General features: G+C 34.9%; 2 protein-coding genes and 1 non-coding gene across 4 annotated transcripts; 2 read left to right on the top strand and 1 right to left on the bottom strand.

The window, feature by feature from the left end:
• The first annotated feature begins 6,611 nt into the window (after positions 1-6,611).
• On the top strand, positions 6,612-6,683 carry TRNAP-UGG (transfer RNA proline (anticodon UGG)). The gene has a single exon. It is a non-coding gene; the product is annotated as a tRNA-Pro (tRNA).
• A 49-nt stretch (positions 6,684-6,732) lies between these two features.
• Positions 6,733-18,940, top strand: LOC104901983 (GPN-loop GTPase QQT1). 2 transcript variants are annotated; one of them, XR_008968598.1, is made up of 11 exons: positions 6,733-6,889; positions 8,311-8,355; positions 8,461-8,540; positions 11,154-11,228; positions 11,352-11,455; positions 11,571-11,727; positions 11,811-11,898; positions 13,195-13,267; positions 13,360-13,491; positions 14,705-15,047; positions 18,801-18,940. XR_008968598.1 is itself a non-coding variant. In XM_057393309.1 (10 exons), exons 1-10 carry the CDS (start codon positions 6,798-6,800, stop codon positions 14,771-14,773), a joined length of 915 nt encoding a protein of 304 aa, XP_057249292.1. In that variant the 5' UTR covers positions 6,733-6,797; the 3' UTR covers positions 14,774-15,211. The 2 variants fall into 2 exon arrangements, 1 of the variants encoding a protein (XP_057249292.1); XM_057393309.1 differs by lacking the exon at positions 18,801-18,940 and having other exon boundaries at positions 14,705-15,211.
• LOC104901991 (hypothetical protein) lies at positions 17,727-19,039 on the bottom strand. Its single transcript, XM_010689635.4, has one exon. The coding sequence runs from the start codon at positions 19,037-19,039 to the stop codon at positions 18,281-18,283; it is 759 nt and encodes a 252-aa protein (XP_010687937.2). The 3' UTR covers positions 17,727-18,280.
• Between the last annotated feature and the right edge of the window lie 2,556 nt (positions 19,040-21,595).

The following is a 21,595-nucleotide window of genomic DNA, read 5'->3' as shown; positions in this document are numbered from 1 at the left end:
TCAACTAAAAAAAGTATAATATAAGAAATCATAAATAAATTCAAAAAAATGTCTATTTTATTCATAGAATTTAACTTTGAAAAGTAAAAAAAAACAAAAAGAATGGTGAGAGACTTAAGTGACAGAAACTAAACCAATCAAATTTTGCAACTAAAAACAATTATAATTCGTATGTATAATGTTCAAAATTTGACTCTTATGTCGAAGAAAATTGAGTTTTTGTTCGAAAGAAATTCAAGCACGCATCGCGTGCAAAAAATTCTAGTGTAATAATAAAGGAAGAAAAACTCATCGTAGGTGGCTTTCCATAAAGCTTATTCTCCTTTCATTACTCCTAGATTTCACCAAGCATTATAAGACCATGCCACATGGCATTGTTATTCTTCTTCTCACCCACACCAAGAATTATTGATATGGTGATGTCAATTATATCAAATAGTTTAATCAAGCTTATAACATTTCAAGAAAAACATCAATTTGAATAACTGGTTATGTTAGGAACTTGAAATTGAACCAATTACTTTAATCAAACGTGTAACAACTAACATGTAAGGAAAAAAAATGATTCACACAAACCAGTTATGTTATTTCTAAATAATTGAATCAATTACATCAATCAAGCATCTAATATCTAAGGAAACTAATCAAATTTTATAAAAACTGGTTATTCTTATTAATATCGAAATCAATCAATTATTTAAAAATATGTTTAAAGCAAAAGCGTTACTTTCAAAAATCATTGCCTAATTTAAGCAAAAATCAATCGACGGTTTTATAGTACAAATATCTTTACTATCACCCCAATCTTGCATGTTATCCTGTATAATTTTTGAAGCTTCTTTATTCTCTATCCTAATACATTATTACTATGGAAATAGATTTTGAGTTCAAAGCCAACAACAAAAAGAAAGCATGAGTAAGAGAGTTTATTTGGGATTCGAAGTTGGGAAATTCTAATTTTTGATGATAAAGCTATGGTTTGAACCATGTTTTTTTCAGGATATCTCAGAGCTCATAGAGTATATAATGAATTCACAACAGATATATACATCAATTCTGCTATTTTGGGATGTTGTTGAAGATGTCTCTTCTTCAAGGAAATATTTTAGGATTTATTTGGATATAGACATCAACCACTGCCTCCAATCTTTTTCTATTGCAATAATATAATTGAGTTTTCACGTTGTCAATGCACAACTTTAACTATTCAAATAATTGCTTTTTAGTAAAAACTATAAAAATTTGGTACTATGAAGTATATATCGAGAGGAATCTAACAAGACTCCATATGACTATATTTTTCTTTACGTAAAAATCACAATAAATAGTGAAAGGATGATAGATGAATGTAAAAAGTTCATTATTGCAATATAAAAAGAACACATGAAGTATTATATATGATTCACATCTTTCTTTATGATTACTATATGTGATGATGTGCTTTCTTTCCCTTTATAATGTAATATATATTTTAATGATTATTTTACTCCACCATAAAACTTTTAAATTAGTTGTTGGCAACCACAACAAAAGGAGAAACAAAGAGGTAGAAATTAAGAGATAAATTAGATTGGTAGTGTGGCTAATTCACTAATGCATCAAGTAGTCACGTGGCAAATGATAGATTATGAGTTTATGACATATTAAAAGAAATTATTTTTTTTATATTGTTGCTCTTCACATAATTACATAATTTTCTTTTGTTTATTGTTAGTACAAAATTAGTTTGCAATTTGGGGGACAAACAGGTGGTTTATACAGAGAGAAAATGAAATTGAATTAGGAAGGAATAATGATATTGTTACATAATAGGCATGTGTCTACGATATAATTTAATAGGTTCATATGTTATTGCCTTTTAATTTTAAGGGCAAAATTAATGATCTCAATAATCGGTTAGTATAATAGCATGATTGAAAACAATGGCTAAAGTTTCTATTGTAAGTTGTAACATTTAACCAACATAAAAATATTTACCAAATAATAAAAACAAATTAAATATTTATAAACCCAAGTTTTAAAAAACAATCAACAATGACACTGTTGTGATCAGATTATGAATAATATGGTTTAATAAGTTCAGATAAGTTTTGTATAATGCAAAAACAAGCAAAGACAAAGTTTGACATACTCACAAAATAAATTCTAAAAGTTAAAATATGGTCTAATAAGGATTAACAAGGTGTAATAAGTTCAGATTAGTTGTTAGATAAGTTTATTTAAGTTCAAATAAAATTACATAAGCAAAATAAGTTGAAAAATATATATAAGACCAAGAATGACAATTTAGAAATTATATAACTTAAAAAAATCTTATGTACATAAAAGATTTTATTACTTTTTCTATAGGGTGTTAGCATAAAAGTTATTTTGCTAATTATGGGCAAAAGTATTACAATTATATAATCAAGAAAATATTTTCTCTTAATCTTCTACAAAAAAAATATAGTTAAATGTGAATGTAACCATGCGTATTCTAAAATGGGAATGTAAATATGCATTACTTTTGTGCGTAAAAGTATAGTTAAACGTAATATAATACATGATAAAAACAGAACTTTGTTCTTTTTTAATCTTTAGCCTTTGGTGGGAGTGAGTATTAACTATTGAAAAAAAACGGGGTCAAACTCTAATCCAATGATCTAAATGATATCTATAACTTTGCAAAAGATATCATCAAACACGAAAAACAACCATTATATGTAACTAGATGTACTAAACAGTTTAACCTATGTAGCGCTTCTCTCTTCTCTCCCCTCTCTCCTCTCTACTTTCAAAAATTCTAGCCTCCATTGTTGATTTTTAAAGGGGCTTCCATCGGTTTTTACCGTTGGAAAGCCCCCACCTTTGTTTTTTATTTGTTTTTAGGTTTCCAATAACGATTTCTCCCTCGAAAGAAAGGGTTTTCGATCTCCTTCGTAAGAAAAGGTTTTTCGATCTCCTTCGAAAGACAAGGTTTTTCGACCTCCTTCGAAAAACAGGGTTTTTCTCCTCTTTTAGAGGGGGAATTCCTACAGGTTACAATCCGGGATACTAGATCTAATGGATTGCCGTGAAGAATTATGCGTGATCACAAAGGTTATCAATTTTTCGAATACGGTCAGATGAATCCGACGGAAATCATCCTCAGACTACAAGAGATCGTTAGATTGTCTCTCCAACAAGGCTGTATTTTCCAGCGATATAAGCGGGAGATGTTCCACATTGCAAGATTTGTTTGACGATCGTAGTTCTTATGAAGGAAATTTTTGTTTGATTCAACTTATGTATTTGTTTGATTCGATTGCTTATGTAGATGTCGTATGACTTTTTATTAATGAATTAATTTTACTATTCAAAAAAAAAAAATGTAACTAGATGTACCTTAAATAGTATTAAAGCTCAAACATATTGAGAAAATTAAAATTATTATAGCTAAGTTAGGCAGTGGTCAATGGGTGGCTAGATATGGTGCAAGAAGGCAAGAGATTGGGTGAACGGGATAGCCATAAGTGGGAGTGGAAGTTGGTGTATTGCCGAATATCAGTCTTGGTGCGAATTGTGATTTTATTGGGCCTCTAAAAGAAGTACTTAGTAGACAGATTAAAGATTTTTTCAATTAACTCTTTTTTTTTTTTTAAGATGGATCCACCATGAGTTAACTACTTCAACAATTGAACACACGGGTCATAAATCAGTTTTAAAATAATTTATATACATGAGTATTAAATTTTACATCACAAGTTGGAGGCTCACCACCACGATTCTTGAAGAACTTCTTAAAATCGTCAATTTACAAAATAAACAACTTCCCGTGCAGTTTGCACGGGTCGAAAAACTAGTACCTTTTTAATTGTAATTGCATGATCACCTAATATTTTTATTGTTTGCTAAATAAGACATACAAATTAGTTGGACAACCAATCTAGGTACCTATTAATCTTGTGATTTAATTAAGTGATCACCAAAATAAGATCTTATGTATTAAGAAACAACTTTTAATATGTTTGTATTTTTGTGCAATTAGTTAATCTATGTACATGTATTTGAATATTTCATTGAATAGGTAAGGAAGTTTACCTCAAACTCAATATCTCTTACGTACTTTTTGTTTTATTGTTTTTTTTTTCAAAAAATTTATCAATGACTCTCTCCGAACCAAAATATTACTATATATTGGGTGGTTTAAAACATGATAATAACATGCCTACAATTATACAATTTCTATCTTTCAAAATTCCCTTTCTTAGTGAAAAGCATAATATAAGTATTACCAATAATTATATCATAGGATTATACTCATTAGACTTCATAAACATAATATAACTATGAAAAATTCCCTTTTTTGAATTTAAAATCCTTATAAACAAGCAAATCACTCATAAATGATGAAACTTGAAAAACTAAGAAAGGTTTATTAAGGTATGCATAAAAATTTGAAAATAAAAAGCAAAAAATTTCTTCTAAATATGAAAATGTGGGGCAATAACAGTGCTTCCGCCACTGGCGCCTAAATTGTGGAAAAAGACAAGAATGACGAGAACTGAGAGAACAAGAGAGTGTGAAGATTGAGTATGCTGTTTTACTCTATCTCTCGCACTATTTTGAGAAGGGTAGGAATTAGGATAACAATTAAGATTATTCTAAGTTATTTTATGTTGAGATTATCTCTATTATATAAGTTATATATGAGAGACATCAAAAAATAGAAAAAAGAAATAAAAGAAAGGTAAACTACCTGCTTTATTTAAACAAAAAAACTAAGATAATTGTATCTTTATCTCTATTATTTGCGAAAAAAATTCAAAAATTATTAAAAGAGACGCATGGTCTAATTTTAATATGAAAGTAGACCTAGTAACTAAATGGATTAAACTAGCCGAAAGAAATTAACCTAGTCATTATTGGACTACTTCTCTTTTTAATATTGAGATTATCATTGTCTAATTTTAATTTAAAAGTAAGCCGTCTCTTACAAGAAAAACTCAAAAGATTTATGGGGTTGTTTGGCAATCGGCTGTTGGCTGTTGGCTTTTGGCTCGTTTAGTTGGCTTGTTTGACTGGCTGGAAGCATTGGTTGTATGTATTGGCTTTTTAAGTTGGCTGTTTAAGCCAGCTGTTTGCAAAAGTGTTTGGCAAAATTAATTGTGGCTGTTGGCTGTTTATTAGAGAGCTTGTGGGCCAACAAGCCAAAAGCCAATCCAAAAAGCTGCTCCAGGCAGCTTTTTCATTTTGGCTTAAAAGCTAGCTTTTCAGCCAACCAAAAAGCCAATAACCAAACACTTTTTTTTGGCTGTTTGACCAAATTGAAAACCCAAAAGCCAATGAAAAAGTCATTTACCAAACATGGCCATAACGTTATAAGTTATTATTATTTTCCTTTTTTTTAAAAAAAAAATAGTTTTTTCACTAGGTATCCCTGAGGTTTCACGAAATGCACCAGGTACCCTCGTTGTTTCAAAAATGCACCAAATGCCCTTGTGATTTACATAAAATGCACCAAATACCCTTAATGACTAACGATATTAAGTTTCCGTTAGCTTTTAGGGTTAATTAACCCCTTTAATCCTAATTAAATCCTAATTATTTCTAATTAACTAACTAAACCCTAACTTCTAACTTTACCCTAACACTAACCCCCTTAACTTCAAACCTTTACCTAACCTTAACCCCCTAACTTCAAACCCTAATCCCACCACCACCACCACCCAACCACCACCACCTCCCCTCCCCTTTCCCCACTCCCGCTGCAGTCCACCACCCCCACCCCCACAACAGTCCACCACCCCATCGCACAGCAGTCCACCACCCCCATCGCACCCCACCCCACCCACACAACTCCCCTCCCCCGTAGATTCCCCCATCCCACCCCCGCAGCAGCCCCCACTCCCGTCCCCCACCCTCGTCGATTTCCCACCCCCCACCCTATTGATTTCCGTCAAATCCCCCCACCCCTGTTGATTACCGTCGAATTCCCCCACCCCTATTGATTCCCGTCAAATTTCCCTCTCCCTCGTCAATTTTCGTCGAATTCCCCCCCCCCCTGTTCCCCACCCCTGTCGATTTTCTTCGAATCCCCCACCCGCGTCGATTTCAACCAACCGACCCCACCACTGCGGGGGGAATGAGGGTTTTGTTGTGTCGTGTGTGTTTTTGACAGATGAGGGGGAATTCGACGGGGGTAGGGGAGGTGGGGGCTGCTGCGGGGGGTGGGGGAGGAGGGGGTACTGGGGGAGGAAGGCCGCTACGGGGGGTGGGGAAGGAGGGCTGGGTGTTGGGGTGGGAGAGGAGGGCTGGTGTGGTGGGGGGAGGGTTAGGGGGGTTAATCTTAAGAGTAGGGTTTAGGGTTAGAGTTAAGGGTTAGGTTTAGGTTAGAGTTAAGGATTATGGATTAATAATGGCAAAATGGTAAATAAAGATAACAAAAACTTAACGCCGTTAGTCATTAGGGATATTTGGTGTATTTTATGCAAATCACAAGGACATCTGGTGCATTTATGAAACAACGAGGGTACCTGGTGTATTTCGTGAAATCTCAGGGGTACCTGGTGAAAAAGCTGGAAAAAAAAACCATTCCACATCAGTTTTGGACTTATATACAAATACCTAACACAATGAATTTAAATATAGCCGGGCATTTGGTCTAGTGGTATGATTCTCGCTTTGGGTGCGAGAGGTCCCGAGTTCGATTCTCGGAATGCCCCTTCAAAGACCTTTTTTTACTTTTATTTTTTTTGCCCTTTTAGCAGTCTAATATAGTCGCCCTACTTGAATTTCATCTTCCTGAAATTCTCAGTGAAAAGACTCAAGCATCAACCATGGTATTCGGGCAACTAATTATCGGGCCTCCAGGATCCGGTAAAAGTACTTATTGCAATGGCATGTCTCAATTTCTTCCCCTTATTGGACGGTATACCCATCTTTCTCTTTCAACAATCTTTCAACTTTCTTTTGTCTGTTGTCTTATTTTCTGTATTCTGCAAAAAAATCATTACTTCTTTGATGGGGTACAAGATGATTCTAAATTCTTTTTTTTTTTTTTTTTGTATAAAGACGAGATTTTTTAGGCTTGTTGTGTTGTTGTAACGATGGTTTAAATCTATATACTTTTCAGTAATGGTGTCTTATGACCCCTTTTGGGACTAATGCTTTGTAGTTGTTGTGAGTTGTGACTGCTGCTTTCAGTTGGACTTTTCAGCTTACTGTTTGGAATCAACTTGTGTAGTTGTATTATTTACTTGTTATGGTATGTACACTATAGTTCATCAGTATTATGTTAAAGCAATTCTTAAATCTATATACTTCTCAGTATTGGTTTCTTATGACGATTCATGTTAGCCGACCCCAAAATCATTTTGGGATAGTTGTTGTGACTGCTGCTTTTAGTTGGACTTTTAGCTTAGTGTTTGAAATCAACTTGTGTGGTTGTGTTATTACTTGTTATGGTATTTAGTATTTACACTATTGTTTATTGATATTATGTCAAAAGAATTTTCCAATCTATTCAAACGACAAGTTTCGTCTGTTGCTGGTGTGTTGGGTGCCATGTAATGGCACATGAACCTAGAAGGTTATGGTTACATGTCGTTTGTTTAGTTTTTTGAAACTTATTATGGGTAACAAGAGGAAATGAGTGTTATTAGATGGAGGTTGACACCTGCAAGCATCCTAAACTATGATGTCTTTTGTCAGAATATCTTTTCTCGGATAAGGATAGATGTGCTATGATGGTATCCACATTCCATACCTTGATATGGTATGGGGGAGGAGGGAGGAATCTGAACTTGCGTCAATGAGATTTTAACGCTCCATCTTGGGGTGATTATGTCGCAGAAGCTCCACTGCAACTCTCATTTGAATGTATGAGGGGTTACTTTAGTTGTTTTGTAAACTGTGACAACTTTACGGAGTTTTCCTTCTTGGCTATTTGTGATTTCTGCTTCCGCTCACTTCATCTGCGCCATCACTGCATCAATTTAGAGTTTTAACAGATTATGAGGCCTGATACCAAACTTTCCTACATTATCTCTACACCTGTCTGTGTGATCGCATGGCAAACTTTCACTCATATAATGATCCATAATAATCTGATATTGCTCAATTTGTTTTAAGTTTGGCTCCTAACAGCTCTAATAGGGGCCCCTCCTCATAGTCATATTTTAGCCTCATATGCGATTTCTTTTGTTTTTCCTGATTTTTGCTTCTTTTCCTTGGAGTTTCGTGCATGGTATATATTCTTCATTACGAGGTTTCAACAGAAGTGGTGTTGGCTATTTCAATCCTTGTTTTTAGCTGCCTCTACAATTGACATTTTACTGTCTCCAAATGCAGGAAGGTTGCTGTAATCAATTTGGATCCTGCAAATGATGCATTGCCGTATCCTCTTTCGTAGCCAACCACACAATATGCCATTTTTGCTATTTCTGTGGAAGTAATTTTTTTTTTTTTAATTATCAATGGTTTCTTTAACTTGAGGTAAAGTTATGAATGTGCTGTAAATATCGAGGATTTGGTCAAGCTTAGTGATGTGATGAATGAGCATTCACTTGGGCCTAATGGAGGTCAGCTCTCCTTTTTAATTCGAAAATATTTTGGTTTGATTTATCACGTTCATGTCGAAAATTTGTATTGAAGAATAATAATGTTCTAGGCTTCTTGTTGCATGGATCTTATAGTTTATTTATGGATTAGAATTATGAAGGGCTGGAGGTAGAGTGATTCACTGTGTGCTTTTCTTTTCATGTTGCCTGTTGATCCATTGAGTCATTTGCCTTGTTTGGTGCTAGCGTCTTAGAGAGAGTGGATTGGAAACAGATTAGGTGATCGGTCTTTTGATCCACTAATTGATTCCTTTGATAAACAAAGAACTAGGATAGTGAATTGGCCCCATTCGGCACGTATCCTACGCTTTTAAAGAAAGGTTTGAGATTATGCTACAAAGAGAAATGGACGACCTGGAATCTTGCCAAAGTGTTTAAGAACTACAACAATCAAAGATAAGCATATCCCTGAACTAAAATAATTTCACAAATTTCACAAATCTATTCTAGGAACCATTCACAATTTTTCACAATCTCATTTAAGAAAGCAAAACAAAATTAGTGCAAATATAACCTCCATATTTGAAAGCAAGTTGCGGTACTTTGTCCCTAAAATCTGAAGAAATTTTAGAAACCACAAAGTATCAACTAGAATGTAATAGCTTTTATTGTACTTCATGGTGATTCTTTCTGAGCTTTCTTCTGGATACCTGTCATAGCAGTTTTCTTCTTTTTAGTAATGACAAATATAGAATGTTTATGTTATGTGAACCCTATAATTGCTTTGTTTGGTTATTGAAGGATGAACAGAACCATCTTTTTGCATAGTAGAGGCTAGACTATGCAGTATGCACACCTAATACCATTGGACCGACTCTTAGCTGAAGAGCCAGTTCACTTGGTTGTTTATGATGCAAGTTTTCATAGTTCTTGTATATGTTCATCTTATTGACTGATGTTGGGAGCTTGCACACCTAGAATATCCGTTCTAGCCAGCTACAAGGTGGAGAGAGGGGCTGGCCTCTTGACCTTCCGCTCTGGTGCTCTCTAGGTACAATGAATTTAGAAGGCATGAAGGCGCTTGGCTTGTATATGCCTCTTATGAAGCATGAATTGCTATACTAAAATGTGCCTCTTAGACATCAATAGCATAAATAAGAAACTGTCCAGTCTGAAGGAAAGAAATGAGCTGAGGAGTGTTAGAAAATGGAATTTTTTCAAACTAAATCTTATCTAAACTACAAGATCCATATTTGGGTAAAGCTCTTAGTTGATCCCAAAAATGTCTTGAAGGTAAATAACCTTAAACCAAACCTCCAACTTGATATTTCCCCTAATTCACGAATCACATTTATGCTCATTGTAAATTTGTAATGAAGCTGTAGTAATGGAAACTCAAACCAGAAGATTGAAGAAAGAATTATACACAAAGAGGGTATTGTATTGATTGTATGATTATTAACAAGTTGTATGGTTTTTGAGTGGCCAACTCATTCCCAAGGATTACAATAAGATAATACTCCTTGTGAACGCCTCTAACTTCCTGGAATAAGTGAATTTGATGCTTGGCTTTTGGTGGGCAGCTTCACTCATATCAGAGGCCCCCAAAATATCATTTGGTTTGAGAAATATTTTTCGGAAATAGTTGGTTGGTGATTCTTGTTGCTTCTTCACCACCGATGGGTATTGCGAGTAATCTTTTTCCTGGTAAGACAATAGCCAATTTTCCTCTCTCGTGGTCTCTTAATCCCCTAAACGTTTTGTGCCTTTCTCCCTTGCCGTTGAGCTGCAGGAGATTATTTGATGTTGATCATTTTCTTCTTCTGGTTGATATCTGGTTTCACTCAGTGGAAGTGATTTGGCCCTCTATGCTTCATCTTTCTCTCTCTAGGGAAGCTTGGGGATCTTCTTCTACCTTTTTTTTTTTTTGTTTAAAGCATAGCACTCCATTATTATTGGACTTAAAGATTTTTGTTTATCTGTATCAATGTTACTTGTGTTTTCGGGCTCTGTACTGAGATTTTGCAGCACTGAAGCATGTATCTAGCATTTAGATAAGTTCAAGAAGTATAGCTAATGTGCTTATGTGCATCAAGCTTACAGCTCTACATTACACCTTGCTCCTCGGTTTTGCAAACCCCTTGCACCTCAGAGCATCTCAGGCTTTTCAAAACTAAGGTTGGGACTGAAGGTCATAATCTGGGGAACTCGAATAATTCATATACACTTTGGCTGCTGCCTGTGCCCCTATCTTTCAAAACTAAGGTTGAGTGGAAAGATCAAGTATTGACAGCTAAGGTTGGACGTCTTGTTGCTAAGCTGACGAAGATTTACAGCTGGGTTTTATCTTGTGAGAGGGAGAGGGGGGGGGGGGATCCACTGTAAGATGTTATAATCTGAATTTGTGGACTTTTCTTGTGTATCTAGTATTCTTCCATCTGATAGATGCTCCCACCTCCCTGTTTTGATTTTGTTTGCTGAATCTTAGCAGCCATTATGGACGTGGCTCATCAATTTCGCATTTTTGAATGTGTTGTCTTCTGTTTAGAGTTCTTTATACATATATGAAGTGCTTTCTTGCCCTTTTTACTATAGAAAAAGTTGTCTTCATTGACAGTTTTAATGAATGTGTAGGTCTTGTCTATTGTATGGATTACTTAGAGAAGAACATTGATTGGCTGGAGTCCAAATTGAAGCCACTTCTTAAAGGTAGGATATCTTATCTGGGTGATCTATTCTTATATGTGCTTCATTAAGTTTTGGCACATATCTATCTGTCATAATGATATTAGCATTTTGTTTGGCCTTAGAATGCAAATTGTTATTTTGCAGATCATTATCTACTATTCGATTTTCCTGGCCAAGTTGAGCTGTTTTTTCTGCATTCAAGTGTGAAAGAAGTTATAATGAAATTAATAAAGAAGTTGAATCTTAGGGTATGCTCCTTTACAGTGCCTTTTCTAAGATCATATTAGTTTTCTCTCTCTCTCTCTCTCTACTATTTACTGTAATAAAACTAACAAAATCGTATTTTCTATGACTCTAATGCAGCTGACTGCTGTTCATCTGGTTGATGCTCATCTCTGCAGTGATGCTGGGAAGTATATTAGCGCACTGCTACTATCATTGTCAACCATGCTTCATATGGAGCTTCCTCATGTAAATGTGTTCTCAAAGATCGATCTAATTGAAAGTTATGGAAAATTAGGTATTTCCTAGGACTCTACTCTTATAAGTAATTCTTGAAATTAAGGCCTCCCTTGTTTCTTACTAGATTTTCCCTTATCGCAGCTTTTAACCTGGACTATTACACTGATGTTCAAGATTTGTCATACTTGCAACAATCGCTTGATCAAGATCCTCGTGCTGCCAAGTACAGGTGCACTTTAGCCGTTCAGTGTGAAATGTCATTGTCATATTGCTACTTTTGGTTCCTTTTTGTTGTTCTTTTAAGAAGCACAAAGTTTGCAAATTTCCTTGACTTCTTGTTTGTTTTCGAAGTTCTCAAACATAAGAGCTCTCATCATCTAGAGCGGAGCAAGTCAAATTAGCTAAGATGACCATCTATTTGCCCAAAAAGCATGGGCTAATCTTTTAAATGCAAACACATTTGGGAGACCCTTATGCATTCTCCAAACAACAGAAAAAACAACAGTAACCTATAGTAAATTCTGCAGTAGATGAGTGTAGGCCGTAGGGAGGTCTAGCAACCTTATTGCCAGAATTTGCTTTCCTTCTGGTAAACTTTGCTTTGGATCAGTTGATCTGAATTGCTGATTGATTTTAATCGGGATCAACTATCAAGCTGAAAATTTAACTCCAATCTGATCTTAATTTCTTAAATCTAGTGTAAAATGTGGACTTAACAGGTTTAGGTCAAGGGGAAAGCTAGCGATGTTGGTCTTTAGATTAGGTTTAGGTCAAGGGGAAAGCTAGAGAAGATGATCTTTAGATGTTAAGAAATTTGTTTTATAGCCACTTGCTAATTATTAGTGCTTTTATGCCACATATCCATAAGACAATTGTAGACATTAGAATTTCGGGGAGCTCATTGTTTTGATATACCCGCATCTTTCAGTAATGGTGATATTTCGGAAATCATTTTTTTACTTGTAGTTTGTATCATCTCTTACGCTGTGTTTGGTTAGAGAAAGAGGAAGGAAAAGAAAGGAAGGGGAGGGAAAGGAAGGGGAAGGAAGAGTGATGAATGTTCCTTCTAAATCTTTCCATTGTTCGAGAGTTTTGTTTCTCAAAAAATGTGAAGGAATTTATCCCTCCATTTCCCTCCCCTTCCTTTTTCCTTCCCTCATTTGGTATCAAATGGAGGAAAATCCCACCCTCCATTTTCCTCCATTCCTTCAATCTAAACAAGCTATTACACTAATGGTCAAAGTAGAAGGCAAGTTATAAAGTGAAACTGTGAAAGTATAAGGTTTTTTTTTTTTTTTAAATCTAGTAATAATTATCATAATCGCTATAAATTTATAAATGGAAGATAACAGAACTCACATAGAGAAAAACCTTTGGCATAATAACGGTAAGAAAGGAAAGACAAAAAGGAAAGTAATGAAGGAAAAAAGAAAACAGCATGAAGTTGGTTCTTGTTTTACGAGACTAATTCTTAACTTCTTTTATTCTCAAGTTTCTGAAGTTCATATGTGCAAATTTGATCCAGGAAGCTTACAAAGGAGCTATGTGAGGTCATAGAAAATTTTAGTCTTGTCAATTTCACAACTTTGGACATACAGGCATGATATCGTTTCTGTATTCTTCTTGGTTTATATGCTGCCTTTTGCATTGTATTAGATGTATATTATTACGGCTGCTAATTATTTTTCAGGATAAAGAAAGTGTTGGAAACCTTGTGAAATTGATCGATAAGACAAACGGGTATATCTTTGCTGGCATAGATGAAAGTGCAGTGGAGTTCAGCAAAGTTGCAGTTCGCCAAGTTGATTGGGATTATTACAGATATCCTTTTCTTTTGGTGTTCTTATATTTGTTTAATTGTAGTTTCCATGCTTCAAAGATAATTTGACAGCAGTGAAGATGGAAAAAATGTCGGGATTAGGTTACACCTTTTTTGATCGAGGTGTGAGTTGGTACCTCTTCAAGGTATAACTTGCTCTTACCATAGAAGACCCAAACCAACAATATATGCCATTTCAGTTCTAGCTGGCTTGTCATCCGAAACTTGCAATCTTAGATCTGAAGTTTGAGCTGTCACTCACCGACTTAGCTGCTAGAATACTATGTTGCTCGGACTCTTCATTTCACCTCAAGTGCCCGTGTCGGATCCTCGACACTCAGACATGGGTGGGACACTTCGACACTTTGTTTTGGGCTAAAAAATAGAAAAAATTCCAAAAGATAGCCGAGTCGGACACTTGGACACGTACCCGTGTCGGACATCGGTACCTGAGTCTGAGCAACATAGCTAGAATGAGGTGAATAATTAAAGAATACTTCCTGGCTTCAGGTTAGCTTCTTGGTATGAACTTTGCTACACCTTTATGACACCGATTAGACTCGGAAAGGAGCTGTTGATCAACTTTTGATATGCTTCAATTCTTTTTTTTTTTTTTTGACGAGGAAAGCATGTTTCATTCAATATCAGCCAATACAAGAGTCCTAACTTCCATGGGAACTTCTTCCATCCAAACCCGCATCTCTGAGAAACTCTTACTTAAATGTGCAAGCTTATGAGCAACTCTATTCTCACCCCTCTTTACATGCTTACAAGAGAAAAATAGACATCTACTCGAAAGTTCTAAAATATCTGCTACTAAGAAACCAAAGCTAGAGCTTTCAATCAAGCCTCTATTCAAATGAGAGATGAGTTTAAGGCTATCACTTTCGAGGATTATGCTTCAATTCTTTAAGAGCCTATAGACAATGAAATACCTACTGTTGAGGAAAACATTGGTGACTAAATGTATGTGGTTGTGCTCATTGTCATCATCATCATAACCATCGTCATTGTCATCATCGCCATAATCATCGTTGTCATTGTCATCATCATTATTGTTTTGAATAATTAGTTAAGGGATTTCATTCTCTCCTTCGTTCTTTTACTTCTATTTATCCCAAATACATTCGATGTCTCCAACATATCTACAAGTTCTCAAATGATTTTACATGCTGGAGTGGATTATAGTTTGTTTTGCTTAACAAAGTATTCTACAGTGGCAGCAGTACAAGAAAAGTACATGAAGGATGATGATTTTGAACCTGATATCAACTCCAATGCATAGGCAGCTTGCATTTTCATGAATGGGAAATTGGAGCCTCGTTGCTATACGAATGACATCGTAGAGAAAAAATATTTGGCAAGGCTAGGGCATGTAATGTACCATTTGTATATGTTAGAATTTGCACATTTTGCACTTACCTCTTGTGTTCTGCTGGAGAATTTCAGAACACTAAAGTTAGCTAAGTATTTGCGATGTTAAGTGAAGGTATCAGCAAGGAATTACAAGGCGCCCCCGAGTCGGCGGTTTTCCGGGAATAGAAGATCAATTTTAATATGTAAGTGTCTACAAGAACCTAGTTATCATGCAGCACATCAAATTTTACTGTATGTCTGCTTGAGGTAACCGTTGATTGGGTTGGATCTTGTGCTCATTATAGATGATGCTCTTGCATTTTTTCGTTCGTGAATGTATTAGGGTGTGGCTAATCTTTTTAGCAAATGTTTTCGAGTATACAGTGAGCATGGTACACTGAAAGTTACTTTTTTGCTCATTGCTCATTTTGATGAGCAAAATAACTAAAAACGAGAGTTTCAAATGAACAAAAATTAGTCTTGTGTGTACCATACATATGGTACACTCGGGTGTATAATTAATGAACTTCAAAAATAGTACTTCAAGTGGCAATAACTCTTCTTTAACAAAGTATATATTTTGGTTTGGCTTTGGGGGACGTCAAAGGGTAAATATCCCATATTTTAGTTCCTACTACGGGATTTCCTCAAATTCCATTTCTTCTCTTTCCCTTTTCTAGATTATTGAAAAATGGAAATTCCTAGTTAGAAGTTGAGAGAAATCAAGTCATCTACTCTGACATGTTTGAATTTTCTAGAGTTTTAATAGAACTCTACACGATAGAGTTTGAACTCCTATAGCCTGGATTACAATCATTCATTCTATTCAAAATAGTCCCCTTAACAAAGTTTGGCATTATTGCTTGTGAGTTTAAAGATAAGACTACTATTCAACTCGAACACACCTCCAAAGGGCTCATGAAGTTATGATTACCTTTTACTATCATCTACTTCCTTTGTTATTTTAGTAACTAAATAGAAATACGGAATATGAAGGAGTTTAGAGAAAAAGTTAGGACTACATGGTTAAAGGGATATTAACGTGAGTAAATTGAAAGTGGGTGACAATTTTTTTTTTTTTTTTTAGAAAGGAAAGAAACAACTAGGGTGGATCTCAAGAATTGGGCCACCTTAAAGCATCCTTGCGGATGATTACAGTAAAAGGGAAAATATGAACATCAAATCAATAAGTAATGTTAGTCGTCGTGTGACCGCGATGAGCCATCCAATCCGCTGCAGCATTAGCCTCCCGAAACGCATGATGAATTTGGACATTTTCAAAGTGCTTCAAATCTTCACATGCATAAAAAATAATAGCATTAATAGTCCAAGGAATCTTCCAAATATTTCTAATAAAGTTGATAACAACCAGATTGTCACCCTCAATAATAAGTTTTCTAATTCCTAAAGAAATAGCCCCTCTAATACCTTCTCTTAAACCCCTAGCTTCAGCAACAAGAATAGAGGACGACGAATCTAAAGCACCAGCACCACATAATAAGACTTTCCCTTTTGAATCACGAATAACAAACCCAAAAGAGGCTTGACCATTTGAGAGTTTAGAACCATCGAAATTAACTTTATAATATTAGAAGGAGGAGGACACCAACTAACTTGATCCCGAATCTTAGACTTACCAGAAGAAACACCACTCTTCTGAATAGATTGTAGCGAGAATTGAGTATCAATTTCATCAACTGTGGTTTCATAAATCCTAACCTTAAGCACATAAGCTCTAATCATCGCACTAACTTTAACTCATTTTGAGTTATAATTCACTTATTGTGACATTTCTAAATAAGGATAATAGGTTACTTAAAAAGAAAAGAAGGAAGTATTATTTATTTATTTATCTATCTATCTAATAGTGTTAAGAGTTTCAACACGTGTTGCGTATATAGGATTTGCTAATCTTCGAGACTTTTTTGTGCATTATTCTTTCGATGTTAATTGTTAGCAGCTCATATGGGTCCAGAAGGATGATCTTCATTTAAGAAGTAGACAGATTTCATTGGTGAAGGATTGAGAAATGAAGTCAATGATAGATCCAAGTCAAGTAATTGTCCATGCCATGATATTAGGTCATAATTAGTTAAAGGGTTATGCTATATACAATTTTTAGGGTTGTATATAAAATATAAATACATTGTTTAGAGTGAAAATTAGTTGTAAATTCATAACAAAAATTTGCATTAATTTATGTAATAAATGATCAGTTAATATTTGTTTTTTTTTTTTTCATTTCAAACTTCTTATATGTAACCCTTAGAGCTGCATTTAACTTTTTCCTTAGTTAAATTAACCTATTTGATTAGCTCGAAAGAGTAATTATAAAAGTATAGTGCTTCTGAATGGTTTTTTTTTTCTTTTTTTTTCTGGCCCTCATCAATTTAAACCCAAAAAAGTCTCCCCTTGTTTTGGGTTTGAGTTTTGATTTATCTTCATAATTTTTTTTTGAGCTATCTTCATTATTTTTTGTATTTCACAATCTTAAGTAATAATATCATTAAATGATTTTTAGTAGATATTTTTAAGAAGTTGATATGTAAAAAATATGCATTGTAATTAAATCATCCAAAAATATATTTTTACATACAGAAATTAGTTTTTAACTTCATGTCGAAGTTCGTTCATGAATAATGTCAAAGTGAAAAGTTAAAAAAAAGAAAAGATGGTGTATAATTACAAAGTCTAAAGCTTAACCAAGTGGGGTTGGCGTGAGTAGTTAAGGGTCTCTCGCTCCTTAACCAAGGTCTCGGATTCGAGACTTGGGTATGGAAAAAATCTCAGCTGAAAGGGATACTGTCCTTTGAGGTACCCATACAAACTCTTGCAAAAGATTAGTCCACTCGCCAAAGACGGTGGAAAACTCTTCGTAGTGAGGGGAAAAAATCCAAAGCTTAGATTAGATTTATCAATTCATTTACATTTCAGCAGACGTGCGCAACTGCGCCCTCAGATTTGGAATATACAACACGTAGATAAGAAAGACCAATAATGAAGTAATTGGAAAATAAAAACTTGGACGTAAAACAGAGTCCTCTTCTACCCTGGTTCATCTTCCATCCTCATTTTTGCATAGTAATATACAGATATTACCTAAACAATATAGTTTCCTATACCCTATACAAAACAAACAAACAAACAAACAAACAAAAAATTCTAACAAAAATCTAATCTGCACAACAAAATGTACACCCTAAGGCCTAAAGCAACCATGATAATGAGTATGGAATGAGTCAAAATAATCTTCCAATTCACCATTTGATGTTAATATCTTCCATTAGAAGGTCAGGACTTTGTTCGGAAAAATTGAAGATTATAACACACGTTTTCGGACTTTTCGGGGCTCGAGCTGCGAACGCCACGGGATGCCTCCCGTTTTAATAACGTTTTTGTTTCTGAAACCCCAATTGTTTCCGTGCTAGTAAATAGGTTAAGATCTTCCATCAGATGTCTTAAAGGACTTTGTTCCTTCACTTGTCACAAGTTTCTTGTCACTCAATCTCCTAATTGCATAATCTTTCTTCTTAAAAGAAACCCTTGATTTGGAATAAGATTTTGAATTTTTTGCAATGGAAGGAATAACATACCACCCAATTGAAGTGCACATAATTGCAAAAGATCTCCCAAATAATACCACAAACACCAAGGTTAAAATAACAATCATGGGCAAGTAAAAATTTGGTTTTTTCCATTGATAAAACCCTACTTTTCTACTAAATCCCATTTTTTTGTTCTTTGAATTATTATTAGCCTCATTTTCACAAGCCTTAATATCCTCTTTGATGTTCATAGATGATGAGGAATTTAGCTTACTTAGAAGTGCAGGTTTTTGAATATTATTATCAGCATTCTTTGGTAGTTGCTTGGGTGGTGCATGAACATGATGATGATCATGAGCTTTAGCTTTAACCTTGACTACAATGGGTTTGAAATCATGATCACCATTGTAGGCGAAACGAACGAGGGAAATCTCATCAGGGTGAACTTGAGAGTAGATTTGCTGTCTTTTTTCTTCAATCTCTACAAGAAGAGCTGAGAATTTGTCTAGGCCTCGACTCGAATACGGGTTCTTGTTGCTGCTCTTTGATCTTGTTTTTTGTGGTGAAGAATCTGCGCTTCGAGTTCGTCTATCAAAGTTACCTTCTTCTTCAGGAAAACTATTTGTACCACAAATGAAACCACTCACCATTTTTTCTAGGAAAAAAGTTTAGGTGTTTGATGCAATGATATAAAAACAGAGTGATATATAAGGAAAGTAAAAACTTAAGTAGACCCTTTTAATCCGGAGTCAGCCTAAAACATTCTTGCGGATGATAAGAGAGAAATCAAGAGAGTGATATATATCTGGTTAATGGTTGATGGTTGTTTGATTTACTTTTGTTGATAAAAATGATATGGTTGGTTGTTTGACAAAGGGAAAAAAGGAGGAAGGTGTTTTTGGTACTCAAACAAGATGAAGATGGGATTTAAATGTAGTGATATAGGGTGGGAAATGGGGATAGAGTTGGAATAGTCAAATGAAATGTACTTTGAAATTGGATGGAATAGAAACTTCTTCAGCTGTATAATTATTATATTGTTTCTGGATGTGTATATATGCATTGACTTGCTTGAGGTGCAAGACTACAAAATTTGATTAGCATGCATGTGATGATGATGTATAGTAAGCATTTTTTTTTTGAGAGGTAGTAAGCATTGTTTGTAATATCTTTATAATTCAATTGGTTTTCACTATCTTTTTTATGTCGACTTTTTTTAAATAATTGTCTTTCAAAAGTTTTGTCAAAATTTGCCACTTTTTATGTTGAGAAGTTTTGGAGTTGCTACCACTAAATTATTGTTAAGAGTAAAGCTCACATGTGAGTTAGAAATAATTGTCCCACATTGAAGAATTAGAGAGAGAATGACTAACATATAGATTGGTGGGTTACTCCACCTATCACCAATTAGTTTTAGGATGGAACCTTGCCAACCTTGTATGTGGTCTCTCTCCTCCAACATGGGCCTGCGTGTGGGCCCAATGAAGTTTTTCATGGTATCAGAGCGGACGATCTTGGCCCGTTATGAAATGCAAGATGGAAGGTGTTGAAGATCTGTTTGGAGCAAAATAAGCCCAACAGAATTGTAATGGCCCTAAGAAGGAGCCCAGTTGACCTCATGTCCGAAGTTCGGAGAGAGCCCAACGATGATGTTGTGACCTATCCAAATTGCAAGATTAAAAGGTGGCTCACATGTGAGGGGGAGTGTAAAGCCCACATGTGAGTTAGAAATAATTGTCCCACATTGAAGAATTAGAGTTAGAATGACTAACATATAGATTGATGGGTTACTCCACCTATCACCAATTGGTTTTAGGATGGAACGCTATAGCTATATTCTTGAGTTTTGACACTTTTTTTTTCATTATTGTTGTCACTTTCCTTAGGATTTATTCTCTAGCATATTATCATTTTTTGGGCCCCTACTGGGAACCCTTTTGATAAGACAAATGACCTTACTGTACCAGCACCTCGTTCAGGTCAGTCAGTACAATTACACAGGTCAACGCTTGAGAGTAAGGGATATAAATGAATCCCTACTCCCAAGCACAAGTAAGTAGTGAGGTCCGAACTTGTGACCTTCAAGTCACAAAGTGAGTTCCCCACCACCTCCACCAAGCAAGCTTGGTACTAGCGAATCATCATATACTCCATTCTTTTTGCATAATAGTAGGATTTTACGTTCCCATAATCTGATCCTAGAGTCCCTATCAATTTAAACTAATTCCCGATCCTACCAAAGCCTACATTTTTTCGAGAACCGTGCTATTTAGTACTCCCTCTGTTTTTTTTTATCTTTCTCACTTAGAATCTTGACACTATTCATGCATAGAGAGAATCTTCTCAAATGTTCTCAATTTATAAGAAAAAACATAGTCATGTGGGGTCTTGTTTGATTCGTCTCAATTAGTACTTTATTAAAATTCAATCGTTATAATTTTTACTAATATATAATGAAAGATATTTAAGTTTTTAAAACGGGCATTGGCAAACGTGCAAAGTCAAAGTAGGAATGATAAAAAAAAACAGAGGGAGTATGTAATTAGAGATCAAAATAGCAATTTATAATCATAAAGCTGTACAATTATGTCTCCAATACTTTGATGGGTTTATAATCATAAAGTCTCCAGGTTCTTGGTCTTTTGGAGAAAGAGGGAATGACTGCAGGATTACGCTGTTTTAAATTTCAACATCTAAATCTATAAGAGAAGGATTATGGTGCTGTTTTTTATGGTTGAAGTCATTGGACCTGATCAAAAGACCTTTTTAATTACATTTTTATTTGAGATGACCCAATCAAAAGTCAATATCTTCGAAACAGCAGTGTGAGGGGTGACGTGACGTTACCCAGCTTGGTCAAGCTGATAATTGTTTATTGTGATGCGGTGCCATAATTAAATTTCTGAATTCAATTTTCTTGTCCATATTTGGTTTTAGTGGTTACATACTTACATTCTCATATATCTTACATACTTGCATAGTTGCATTCTTCTAGATAAACCACAGCCGGATGGATATACATAAAAACGTCATCCTGGATCGGGAAAACAAATTTAAATATAACTAGTTTTAAGTTTGATGTATGGGTTTAAAATTTACAAATAAGTTAAACAAACACTAGGTATGGGTTTTGTTCATTCCAAACCCATACCTCATACCTAAAACTAGTGAACCAAACATCCCCTAAAGCTCTTATGATGTCAGGA

The sequence above is a fragment of the Beta vulgaris genome, chromosome 1 (genome assembly GCF_026745355.1).
Source record: "Beta vulgaris subsp. vulgaris cultivar EL10 chromosome 1, EL10.2, whole genome shotgun sequence".
Lineage (NCBI taxonomy): Eukaryota > Viridiplantae > Streptophyta > Magnoliopsida > Caryophyllales > Amaranthaceae > Beta > Beta vulgaris.
This window is presented reverse-complemented; position numbering and strand designations above follow the sequence as displayed.